Source organism: Bubalus kerabau, chromosome 15, assembly GCF_029407905.1.
Source record: "Bubalus kerabau isolate K-KA32 ecotype Philippines breed swamp buffalo chromosome 15, PCC_UOA_SB_1v2, whole genome shotgun sequence".
Classification (NCBI taxonomy): domain Eukaryota; kingdom Metazoa; phylum Chordata; class Mammalia; order Artiodactyla; family Bovidae; genus Bubalus; species Bubalus kerabau.
The window spans coordinates 21,841,241-21,855,050 of NC_073638.1; the positions used below are offsets into that span (position 1 = coordinate 21,841,241).

General features: G+C 37.4%; 1 protein-coding gene across 3 annotated transcripts in view; it reads left to right on the forward strand.

Annotated features, from left to right (window-relative positions):
• Window positions 1-13,810, forward strand: part of SIK2 (salt inducible kinase 2) — a 123,168-nt gene that overhangs the window by 7,530 nt on the left and 101,828 nt on the right. For all 3 annotated transcript variants that reach the window (XM_055547940.1, XM_055547942.1, XM_055547941.1), the window contains exons 2-3: window positions 5,788-5,904; window positions 8,646-8,709. In XM_055547940.1, the coding sequence (XP_055403915.1) occupies window positions 5,788-5,904; window positions 8,646-8,709 (181 nt within the window). The remainder of the gene's footprint in view (window positions 1-5,787; window positions 5,905-8,645; window positions 8,710-13,810) is intronic.

Sequence of the window (13,810 nt, forward strand, 5' to 3'; positions counted from 1 at the left end):
CCCAATTATTGTTTTCTGTTTTTTACATTATAAATAATACTTTTGAATATATTGACACATAAATCTTGATCATCATTTCAGATTATTTCCTGCAAATAATTTCTAAGTGGGATGGATGGTTTTTAAGGTTCTTGGTAAAGACTGCCAGATTACCTTCCAGAAAAATTATAATCAATTTTATATTCCTACTAGCAATACATATGTGTGTATATATATAGCCATCTCATTGAACTTCAGCTCACAAGGGTGCTCACTTTTTCATCTTTATGAACAAGTGAAAAATATTTTTTGAGATTTAGTTGACATGTCACATTATTTTAGGTATATATACATTTTCCTGTTTATGAGATTGAATATCCAGTGTTGCTGCTTTACATGAGATTTAGTTGATAGTAATTATCCTAGTTTCCCGAGTTATATAGAAAACTTTCCTTTTGTATCCCCCAAATTTTTTTATTGTTGTATAAGTTCATTGAAGGTTTTTTAAAAAAGATATTGCATGCATAATTAGGAATTAGTGCTCAGTCGCTCAGTCATGTCCAGCTCTATGTGACCCCATGTTCTATAGCCCACCAGGCTCCTCAGTCATGTCCTACTCTTTGTGACCCCATGAACTGCAGCATATCAAGCTTCCCTGTCCTTCACTATCTCCCAGAGTTTGCTCAAACTCATGTCCATTGAGTTGATGTTGCCATCCAAACATCTCATCTTCTGTTGCCTCCTTCTCCTGCCCTCAATCTTCCCCAGCATTGGGTTCTTTTCCAAAGAATACTGGAGTGGTTGCCATTTCTTTCTTCAGGGGATCTTCCTGACCCAAGGATTGAATCTGTGTCTCCTGCATTGCAGGCAGATTCTTTACTGCTGAGCCACTGGGGAAGGCCCGATTTAGATGAGCAACAACAAAGAAAAGATACTTTGATTTTTAGAGTTCCATGCATGACTTTGTTGTGACCGTGCAGATTTTGTCCTTGGTACTATGTTTGGAACTAAGTAGAGAAGGGATGCAGAGAGGAAGTTCCCAGAAATCTAAGTTCATAGCTACCTTTAAAATGAACTAGTGGAGCGCAACTCTCTTGCTAATTCGGAATTTCATACAACATTGGGGAAATCCCCAAATGCAGATTTTTTTTGTTTGTTTGTTTGTTTGTTCATAAAATTTGTTTTCCAAAATGTCTTCCCATTCTATGTTTTCTCATAGACCTATTAAGTTCTTTGAAGGTAGGAATCAGATCTTGTTCATTTTTTTATCCTAGGCATAATTCCAGGCATACAGCAGTTGCTCAATAAATGTGTGACTAATATGTTCAATGAATAGTGAAAAGATGGAACTTGAAGTTAGAAGGCCTGTGACTTTTTTTCCCCATTAATTCACTTGAGCTTTAAGACCTTTGTAGATTCTGTAGTATCTTTTCAACCTCAGTTTCATCAACTCATCAGTGTACTGCTTGTTCCATTTACTTCTAAAAATTGAGAAATAAATGAAATAAAATGTATCTTATCTCTTAAGATTCCAAAAGAGTGTCAAAGAGGAGATATCTTTTTGGTAATACCTTACTTTAATTGTTACTTAGTATTTAAACTTTTTCTTGAACATTAAATATGATACTCAAGAAGTTATATATAATAAATTTCTTAATGACAGTAATCATGCTAAAATTTTTTAAAACATGATTCCTTTCTATTTATTATTCTTTTTATATTTAGTAGATATTTATGACCCATTTCATTATAAAAGTTTTTTGTTTGGGAGGGACTACTGATCTCTAGATGCACTCCAAAAATTGTAGGCCAAGAAATTTTCTTCAAAATATGCATCTATAAACCTCCATCTTACCTTCCTAAGGAATATTGAGGATATTAAAATATACACTTACCCTTTTATCTGCCAGCTTTTACCCAAAGTTACCCTGAATAACTGATAATACTGTATTCTGTCATACTCTTAATTAGGTGAAGGGGGTCACCTTAAAGATTTAGATTTGAAGTGGTCCAATAATGTTCCTAATGTAAGTACAGTACTAATCAGTCACTCATCTAGCAGTCTTACTTTCTAGAATATATTGATCATGGGAATAAATAAAATACCACCAAACATAATGCTGCTGCCGCTGCTAAGTTGCTTCAGTCGTGTCCAACTCTGCGACCCCAAAGACGGCAGCCCACCAGGTTCCGCTCTCCCTGGGATTCTCCAGGCAAGAACATTGGAGTGGGTTGCCATTTCCTTCTCCAAAGCATGAAAGTGAAAAGTGAAAGTGAAGTTGCTCAGTCGTGTCTGACTCTTCCCGACCCCATGGACTGCAGCCTACCAGACTCCTCCATCCATGGGATTTTCCAGGCAAGAGTACTGGAGTGGGTTGCCATGGCCTTCTCCACCAAACATAATGAAACTATCACAAAATCTGCAAACTTTACTGCCTTTTCAGTAAAAGAAAAAAGGAGCTACCGCCTTTCTTCTTAGGCAATAAATTTAATTTTACCCATTATATTTAGTAATCTGACTTCCCATGGGAAGCTTGAGTTCTATGAGTTACAGTTAATTCAAATTAGGCAACAAGCTATGGACAGCAAAATAGAAATAGAGAACGGTAAGAAATAAACCTTACAGTAGGACTTTAACAGCACAGGACAGAGAGCTGTAAGGGAAGAAGAAAGAATTAATTGTATTAACAGGAGTCTTAAGGGAATTAAAAACCAAGATAATCACAATGGTGTGATCACTCACCTAGAGCCAGACATCCTGGAATATGAAGTCAAGTGGGCCTTAGAAAGCATCACTACGAACAAAGCTAGCGGAGGTGATGGAATTCCAGTTGAGCTGTTTCAAATCCTGGAAGATGATGCTGTGAAAGTGCTGCACTCAATATGCCGGCAAATTTGGAAAACTCAGCAGTGACCACAGGGCTGGAAAAGGTCATTTTTCATTCCAATCCCAAAGAAAGGCAATGCCAAAGAATGCTCAAACTACCGCACAATTGCACTCATCTCACACGCTAGTAAAGTAATGCTCAAAATTCTCCAAGCCAGGCTTCAGAAATACGTGAACCATGAACTTCCAGATGTTCAAGCTGGTTTTAGAAAAGGCAGATGAACCAGAGATCAAATTGCCAACATCCACTGGATCATGGAAAAAGCAAGAGAGTTCCAGAAAAACATCTATTTCTGCTTTATTGACTATGCCAAAGCCTTTGACTGTGTGGATCACAATAAACTGTGGAAAATTCTTCAAGAGATGGGAATGCCAGACCACCTGACCTGCCTCTTGAGAAACCTATATGCAGATCAGGAAGCAACAGTTAGAACTGGACATGGAATAACAGACTGGTTCCAAATAGGAAAAGGAGTATGTCAGGGCTGTATATTGTCACCCTGCTTATTTAACTTACATGCAGAGTACATCATGAGAAACGCGCTGGGCTGGAAGAAGCACAAGCTGGAATCAAGATTGCCGGGAGAAATATCAATAACCTCAGATATGCAGATGGCACCACCCTTATGGCAGAAAGTGAAGAGGAACTAAAAAGCCTCTTGATAAAAGTGAAAGAGGAGAGTGAAAAAGTTGGCATCAGCATTCAGAAAACGAAGATCATGGCATCTGGTCCCATCACTTCATGGCAAATAGATGGGGAAACAGTGGCTGACTTTATTTTTCTGGGCTCCAAAATCACTGCAGAGGGTGATTGCAGCCATGAAATTAAAAGACGCTTACTCCTTGGAAGGAAAGTTATGACCAACCTAGATAGCATGTTCAAAATCAGAGACATTACTTTGCCAACAAAGGTCCATCTAGTCAAGGCTATGGTTGTTCCAGTAGTCATGTATGGATGTGAGAGTTGAACTGTGAAGAAGGCTGAGCACCGAAGAATTGATGCTTTTGAACTGTGGTGTTGGAAAAGACTCTTGAGAGTCCCTTGGACTGCGAGGAGATCCAACCAGTCCATTCTAAAGGAGATCAGTCCTGGGTGTTCTTTGGAAGGACTGATGCTAAAGCTGAAACTCCAATACTTTGGCCACCTCATGCGAAGAGTTGACTCATTGGAAAAGATTCTGATGCTGGGAGGGATTGGGGGCAGGAGGAGAAGGGGACGACAGAGGATGAGATGGCTGGATGGCATCACTGACTCGATGGACATGAGTTTGGGTAAACTCCGGGAGTTGGTGATGGACAGGGAGGCCTGGCGTGCTGCAATTCATGGGGTCGCAAAGAGTTGGACACGACTGAGCGACTGAAGTGAACTGAAGGGAATTAAGTGAATTGATAAAACTGTTAAGTGAAAGTGAAGTTGCTCACTCACGTCTGACTCTTTGCAACCCCATGGACTGTAGCCTACCACGCTTCTCTGTCCATGGGATTTTCTAGGCAAGAATACTGGAGTGGGTTGCCATTTCATTCTCCAGGAGATCTTCCTGACCCAGGAATTGAACCTGGGTCTCCTGCCTTGTGGGCAGACATTTTACTGTATGAGCCACCAAGGAATCAGCCTGGTGAATTCAAATCAGTGAATTGACAAATTGAGTCCAATTATCTTGGTTACTTTTTAGGAGCTATAAATGTTATGGCAATAAAATGATTGTTGTGCTGCGTCACTTCAGTCGTGTGCAACTCTGTGTGATTCTCTGGACTGTAGCCCACCGAGCTTCTCTGTCTTTGGGATTCTCCAGGCAAGAATACTGGAGTGGGTTGCCATACCCTCCTCCAGGGAATCTTCCTGACCCAGGGATTGAACCCACAGCTCTTACGTCTCCTGCATTGTCAGGCAGGTTCTTTACCACTAGTGCTACCTGGGAAGCCAGCAATACAAGAATTGATACTAAAATTATCCTGAAACAACAACATAAAACCTGAATTATGTTCAGAATACTTTTGGGTAGAATGTGAAGTACATTTCAGAATTTCTTCAGAACTTACTATAATTAAGTTTGGGTGGTTCCCAGTTATCTGAAAGTTTTATTTAAGTCAGAATGACTTATTTCCTAACTAAATGCCTACTGAAATTAAAAAAAAAAAGTTATTTTTGGTTCCATGAAAAAAATTGCACAGTTGTTGTTTTATGACTGCCTAGTTATTCACCTTCAGATGCATCTCCTTCAAATTATTCTGTCTGGCTATGACAGGAAGAGGCCATGTTTTTTGAAAATCAGATTCCTTTAAGTAAAAATTTCATATAATTACTAACATTTGAAGTTTTGCACTTGATTTTTAAAACAAAATTTAATCCAACGGGCATTTTTCAAGTTAATTGGATTTTAATTATTTATACTTAGTTTTTTTTCCCCCAGAAAAGTCTGTATGTTTTGGAACCTATCATTTGCTTTTCTAGACAAATTGAATTTCAGTTATCATAGAAACTATCTTCTATTTGGTTGATGATTTGTTTATAGGCACTTTGTAATGAGATGACAACTTGTTGAAATTGCTGAGATTTTATTTCTTCAGTTTTTAAATGGAGTAAGGAGTTAACTGTTGTACCAAAAGAGAATTATGTTTTATTAAAGTAAAACTTTAAAGGGTTATTATTTTTCATAACACATTCAAATAAAGCTTTAAAGGGTTATTCATCATACCACATTAAAAACACTCCCAAGCAAAATCTGCCACAGCGCCTTATACGTGGCAGATGTTTGAGACAGTAAGATACATGAATGAGCATTGAATTTAAACTAGTTATCATCATTGTCATGGAGACCTACCTACTGCTAGAGTCTTAGATGTCATTTATTTAAAAAATTTATAACTGGAAAATGTTAACCTTTTTATACTAATTGTATTTATTTGTGTCTGGGATGCAGGTGGCGATAAAAATAATAGATAAATCTCAGCTGGATGAAGTGAACCTTGAGAAAATCTACCGAGAAGTAAAAATAATGAAACTGTTAGACCACCCTCACATAATAAAACTTTATCAGGTATGACTTAACTTTATACTTCTCCATGCTTCTCACATTCAGTACTCTATTTTACATCATCATTTTTCTCTTTTATATTAGTTTTTTCAGTCTCTAAAAAGATAATTATATGCTTTTATTAATATGAATGTTTCCATTTCTCTATATTTTAAAAATTAGGAAATAAAAACTACTCCCAGCTTAATTTTCAGTTGTCTCTCAGACTGTAAGTTATTTACTTTCAAAGTTTGTAGTTGTGCATTTATGATAATCTGCTTAAACCTGCTGGGTTTTGGTGGTGGGTTGTTTAATGGATACAACAGTTTTGCTTATTTAAAAAATAATGCTGTTTATGTTATATAAACTACAAAGGCTAAAATAGACTATTACTTTAGTGACATACATTATAGTACCTAAAGTCAAGTCTTTATTTGAGGGAGGATTCTTTTATCAGGTAAAGCAAATCCTTCATTTAAAAAAAAATTAACCTTATTAAGGTATAATTTTCGTAAAATAAACTGCATGAGTTTCAAGTGTAAGCCATGTTTTTTAAAAGGAAGATTTTTCTCAGATTTCTAAAGAGTAATTTATGCTTAAGAATGGTAATGTAATACAAAATGTTTTATATTTCTATTCATTAATATTTAGAATTTTTATATTAGAAAACTATTTTTAAGCTAAAATGTTATAGTGTGCTTGCTAGTCTATAACTTTGCTCTCCAAAGTGCAGTGTGTGACCTTAGAGATGTGCTGTGCTCAGCCTATACTTGCTGTGGGAGCTGATTGTCAAATTTTCAGAAGTTTTGTGAGTCAGTTAACATGCTAATAGCTCAGAATCAGTGCCGGTAGGAGTATTTTTACACTGCAGAAATTGGTTTAAAAGAGCCTTTTTCTCCCTCAGTGAGCTAGAGCCAGCACACTTTTGCGTGCATGCGTGCTAAGGCACTTCAGTCGTGTCCAACTCTGTGTGACCCTATGGGCTGTAGCCCGCCAGACTCCCCTGTCCATGGGATTCTTCAGGCAAGAATACCGGAGTGGGTTGCCATGCCCTCCTCCAGGAGATCTTTCGGACCCAGGGATCGAACCCACGTCTCTTACGTCTCCTGCATTGGCAGGTGTGTTCTTTACCACTAGCGCCACCTGGGAAGTCCAGAACACTACTCTGTGCACTCAGATTGGTTAGCACAAGTGTCCCTCGGGGTATAGTAAAAAAAAAATTAGAAGTTCCAATTCTGTTTATCTTTTCTATTTATCTTCTTGTGTTCGTTTTATAATGTATGTATTTATAAAATGGCGCAAGTATACAGTTTGTGTCTCTGCATGTATATATTCATAAATACATCTACATATGTGTGTATGTATACATTTACATATATACATACATACATATACATATTTGGCTTTATTGAGAGAGATTTTGAGTTTAAACCTTGTGGAGACTGTTGGAGAGCATTTCCGTTAGCTGAGAATGAGAGACTATGGTGTATGTGCCACTCAAAACAATTCCTAAGATTCTAAACTGCGGAGGGCCTCTTACATCAAATTTATATCAGAGTACTTCTCCCTTTAAGCTGTTTTTTTTTTTCCCTAAAGAGGATGCTTGTAATAAACTAATCACATGCTTAGAAGTCTGATGAACCATAGCCCAAACTGAGGTTAAAACTACTGTGATTCTTCAACTATACTTCAATTAATAAACAAAGCAAACAAACCAAAAGCTGCCATGATTCACATGATAATTCTGTGTTTATTTGAACTCCAGTAATCAGTTACATTGATTTACTGTTTGACTTGTTTAGACTCAGATTGTAGGTAGCCCTGAGTTTTCTAGCCTGTTTTAGGAACAGTCTTAAATCCGAATGTTAGAGCAAAATTGGTTTTTAGCCTTTCAGTAGATAGTAGTTAAATATTACATTTACTAGCATGTGCCAGTATGTATTTTCCTTTCTAGATTTATAAAAACTAATTTAAATAAAAATGTATTGTAGTGGAACTGTGGAAGAAGATTTTGAACAATGTTTTAAAATAACAGTACTTTGTAAAAACGTGAAAGTGTAGTAAGAGGATTACCACACTGTGACAGATTAGCTAGGTTATAGGCCAGATTAACAGCTATATTTTATTATTCATTTCTTAATCAGAATCTACCATATAACACAGCTAGAAAAGTCAGTGAGGAGGTTAAAAAGTTGTTCTTCAAAGCTCCTATTACGTATATCAGTACTTTTCAAACTTGAATGAGAATGATAGTCACCTGAAGGTGTGGTGAAAGTGTAAACCTGTGTCAGTAGGTCCGGCGTGGGGTCTGAGAGTTTATGCTTCTAACAGGCGTCTGGGCAGTGCTGCCGCGGAAGACGCACAATCTAGAGTTTTCACAAAAGTATTAGGATAAGGATATTGTCAGTCTTATAAACATCACCAGCTTCTGAATCGTCCATAACTTGACGCTTTTATTGGTTGTTTTAATTTAGGTAATTCCATAGAGGGCTTCCCTGGTGGCTCAGTAGTAAAGAATCCACCTGCCAATGCAGGAGACGCAGGTTCAATCTGTGGGTCAGGAAGATCCCCTAGATAAGGAAGTGGCAACCCATTCCATTATTCTTGCCTGGTAAATCCTATGGACAGAGTAGCCTGGCGAGCTACAGTTCACGGAGTCGCAAAGTTGGACATGATTTAGTGACTAAACAACAACAATTTCACAAAATGTTGTAGTAAATAGCAATCTTTTCCTGTCAAACTAATATGGAATTACTTATCAATAGGTAATGGAGACCAAAAGCATGTTGTACCTTGTGACAGAATATGCCAAAAATGGAGAAATTTTTGGTAAGCACATTTCTTTCAATCTTCTAATTTGAAAAATGTCACTAAGCTTTTTGAATAGAGTATTTTCTATTAATTCTCCTGCTTGCTTAAAAGTTGCTAATGTGAATTAGAAATTTTAAAGTATTGTAATAAAATATACAGTAAGCTAAAAATATGGAATATAATTTGTTCTCTTATATTTATGATATTAAAACTATTGCTTAATTCTCTCATCTGTGTTAAAGAGATTGGAAAATCAAAGTTGAGGGAAACTTTCAGTCATACTGCAAAGGAGATTCTTTTAATCTTCCTTTTTACTTTTTTTACCGGGTAAAAGATAAGTTAACAAATATTTATTGAGCTTGTACTATGTCTCAGACATTGTACTAGGTGTAGGGGATACAGTGGTGACCTAAATAACAGTCCCTGCTGTTGTGGCTGTTAACTTTAGCTGTAGGTCTCTGGGAAGTCACTAAACCTCTCTGGGACTCACAGTTTCTTTATTTCTTAATAAAAGTATTTGATTAATTGGTTTGTATGATCCATTCCAACTCTTAAAAATTATAACTATTTTATTGGTTCTAGCTTTCATCTATTTTATTGTTCCTTTATGGAATAAGAACACCCTAAATAGTCTGAATATTTTGTTTTTTAACCTAAGTCCAAAATTGTTTTTGAAATAGCTTTATTGAGGACTTCACATACAATAAATTGTGTGTACTTAATGTGAACAGTTTAATAAGTTTTCAGACACACGTGTGAAAGAAACCATCACCGCCATCAAGATAACCATCACTTCCCAGTTTCTTCGTAACCCTTTGTAATCTCTCTTGCCCCACTTCACCAATAGGCAAGCACTGATGTGTTTTCTGTCACTATAGATTATTTCTTCTGCAGTTTAAAAGTACTCATGTAGTCTGTACCTTTTCTTCATCTGGCTGCCTTCTCTCAGTATAATTACTTTAAGATCCCTCCATTTAGTTGCACATATCAGCGTATCATTTCATTTTATTGTAGGTTGTATATAATTTTGTAAATATACCTCGGGTTGCTTATCCATTTGTGTGTGGATGGACATTTCAGTTGGCTTCAGTTTTTGGCTACTACACATGAATTGCTGTGAACAATCATGTGTAAGTCTTTAACTTAGAGACTACCTTCAAATAATATTCACCACTTAAGATATAGTATATATTACTATGCTCAGTCACTCAGTCCTGTCCAACTCTTTGCAACCTCATGGACTGTAGCCTGTCAGGCTCCTGTGTTGATGAGGTTTTCCAGGCAAGAATACTGGAGTGGGTTGCCGTTTCCTCCTGCAGGAGATCTTCCCGATCCAGGGGTTGAACCCACATCCCTTGCATCTCTTGCATTGGCCAGGCGTGTTCTTTACCACTAGCAAGAACCTTGAAATTATATACTGCTTCTTTTTTAATTAGTTAAATAATTTGGCTGTGTCAGGTCTTTGTTGCAGCACCTGAGATCTTCATTGTGTCATGTGGGGGCGTGGGCTCAGTAGTTGTGCACACAAACTTAGTTGTCCCCTAGCATGTGGAATCTTAGTTGGACCAGGGATCGAACCCATACCCCCTGCATTGCAAGGCAAGTTCTTAATCACTGGATCACCAGAGAAGTCCTTGATAATATACTTCTGTTTAACATCTCCTTGCCTTTATTGTCTTGTCATACATTTTATTTATACCTGTTTGATAAAACACAAAATGCAGTGTCGTTTTTGTTTAAAAAGTTAATTATGTTTTAAAGAGATTTCATTATTTTTAAAACTCATAACATTTACTAGTGGAGTTACCATTGACATATCCCCATATGTGGATGCATGTTTTCTCATCTTTATTCTTTTATTTGGATACATACTTTTATCTGGCATCATTTTTCTTCTGCCTGAAGGACTTCATTTAGCATTTCTTACAGAGTGGGTCTGTTGATGATGAAATCTTTCAGCTTTTATGTATCTAAAATAATCCTTATTTTGTCTGTTTTTAAATGACACTTGTACTGGATATGTAATTCTAGGTTGACTTTTTTCCTTCAGTGCTTTAAAGATGTTGCTCCACTGTCTTCTCTTTTGCATTATTTCTGACAAGAAGTCTGCTGTCATCTTTTTCCTTTATATCTCATATATAAAGTGTGCTTTTTTTCCCTGGCTGCTCCTAAGATTTTCTGTTTATCACTTTTTAACAGTTTGATTATGATGTGCCTTTGTATGGTTTTCTTCATGATTCTTAGGTTTGCTATTTGTTGCTTCTTAAATTTGTGAATGTTAATTTTTCATGAAATTCATTAAATTTTCAGCCATTATTCTTCTGGCTTTTTCTTCAGAGACTCCAATTACACATATATTAGGCTGTTTAAAGTCCTCCCGCTGCTCACCGATTCTAATTTAGAAAATTCCTCTTTCTCTGTGCATTTCATTTTGGATAGCTATTATTATTTCTGTGTCTTCAAGTTATTTAAATTCTTTAGCTATTTGTTTCAACTAGAAGCTTCTTAACTGATGTTTTAATAGAATTGTGTGGGCTTGAAGCCAAAAAAATCTAGTTTACAGTGCTGGCTACCCCATGTTAACTGTCTTTCAAGAAATCTTTATTGAAAACTGACTGTATACCGCAGACTCTTCTGTGTGGGAAGAATTCCCCAATAAGGAAAACAGACAAAAATTCCTTATCTCAGGAACCTTAGATTTTATTTTGGAGAGAGAGACAATATGCAAAATAAGTAAATTGTATATAGTATACTAGGTGGTAGTACATGCTATAAAAATAGAAAGGAAGGAAGGGGGCATGTGGAGTGGGAGAATTGTTTGTGGTATGAGAGAGTGGTCAGGAAAGGCCTTGCTGACATTTGAGCCAAGACTTGAAAGCAGAGTCACGTAGATGTAGGGAAGTGAGAGTGATCCCAGTAGAGGAAGGAGTAAATGCAAAGGTACTGAGGCAGCAGAGTGCTTGGTGTGTTCAAGGAGTAGCAGGGAGGCCAGTGCAACTGGAAAGAAGCAAGCAAGAGGGAAGAGCCAGCAAGGAAGAACAGTAGGCAGGTCAGACAAGATCAGAAAGGTAGAGATGAGGCAGCAATGGAGCAGATTTGGGAGCTTTGCAGACCATGTAAGGATTGTGATTCTTACCTTCAATAAGGTTACCTCAATAAAATTAGAGAACCATTAGAGAGGTATTTGAGCAAAGAAGTGATTGCATCTAATTTATATATATATGCACACACACACATATATATATTTTTTATGCTGCATCCCAAAGCTTGTAGGCCAACAAAGATTTGTATAGTCAAAGCTATGGTTTTTCCAGAGTCATGTATGGATGTGAGAGTTGGACTATACAGAAAGCTGAGTACCGAAGAATTGATGCTTTTGAACTGTGGTGTTGGAGAAGACTCCTGAGAGTCCCTTGGACTGCAAGGAGAGCAAACCAGTCAATCCTGAAGGAAATCAGTCCTGAATAGTCATTGGAAGGACTGATGAAGCTGAAGCTCCAGTACCTATGGCCACCTGATGCAAAGAGCTGACTCATTTGAAAAGACCCTGATGCTGGGAAAGATTGAAGGCAGGAGGAGAAGGGGACGACGGAGGATGAGATGGTTGGATGGCATCACCGACTCACTGGACATGAATTTGAGCAAGCTCTGGGAGATGGTGAAGGACAGGGAAGTCTGGCATGCTGCATTCCATGGGGTCTCAAAGAGTCAGACATGACTGAACAACTGAATAACAGCAACAAGAACTTGTGGGATCTAATTCCCCAACCAGGTATCAAACCCATGCCCCCTCATTGGAAGCACGTATTTAGCCACTGGACCACCATGGAAGTCCCTAATTTAATATTTTTAAAGCATCACTGGCTGCAATGAATAGATAATAGTGAGCAAGGATGGAAATGGGAGCCCAAGTAGGAGAGATAATGATGGCTCAGACCAGGGTAGCAGAAGTGCACATGGTGCTAAGTATGCTAATGGTCTGTTTTGGATAAGCAGAATCAGTAGGATTTCTTGACAGATGAAAACCACCCAAATATTGAATATTAGGAAAGAGACCAATGTCTCATCCCTGAGGCAGTCAAACATTAAAAACTTGGAAAAATAAGAAGAACCAGCAAAGAAGAAGAGAAGAAAACCAAGAGAATGCAGTGTCCTGGAAACCAACACATGAAGAAAGTGTTTTCAGGAGGACAGGGTGAGCATCTGTATCAGAAGCTGCTGGGAGTCAAGAAAGATGAGGAGCAACATTTAACCATTGTATCTGGCCCTTGGTAAGAGCAGTTTTGGTGGAGTGAATTGGCCAAAGCTATGTTGAAGAGCAAATGAGAGAAGAAAACCGGAGACAGCCAAATACACAGCTCTTAAAAGAATTTCTTCTTCACAAAGAGAGGGAAAAAAAGAGGCGGGGAGATAGTTGAGAAAGGCAGTGGGGTCAAGGGAAGGACTTTGAAATATTCACTGGAATATTTTTTCAAGCTTCAGACTGCAGTTTTATCAATAAACTAGAGAGGAATGGCTATTATGTGTTAGATGTCATTTTTATGAAAATGGAAAATTCTCAGTTACTCCTTCTTGCTAAGACCTTTGATGATTAAAGTTGGGTCACATTGTTTTATATAAATTGAAGCATAATTTTGAGATTTTTAATATAGAAATTTTATTTTGAATGTAAAATGGCCAGAGTAAATATGGAAGATAAGACACAGTAAGCTGTAGATTTAAGTAGTTGCAAGCAAAGCCAGTTTCTGATGTGGTACCCACGAGGACAGTAAAATAGAAGTGAGAAGATGCAGTCCCATAGAATATTAATCAAGTAGTGAAAAAATATATATAACATTCCCAGTCGATTCTGAGCTGAAAATCTTTCCAGTCTGTTTTAGATGACACAAATGTGATGTTGAACTATGTATGAAGAACTATATGTTAAAATCTGTTGTTCATGTTTATAATATTGAGGTTACTCTTTACAAATACACCTTTAGCGCCTCCTCTGTGCTGGAGGGCATTGTGGGCTTTTTTTTTTTTTTGGCTGCTGGTGGGTCTTCATTGGGGCCCATAGGCTTTCCCTAGTTGTGGGACACGGGCTTAGTTGTCCTGCGGCATATGGGATCTTAGTTGC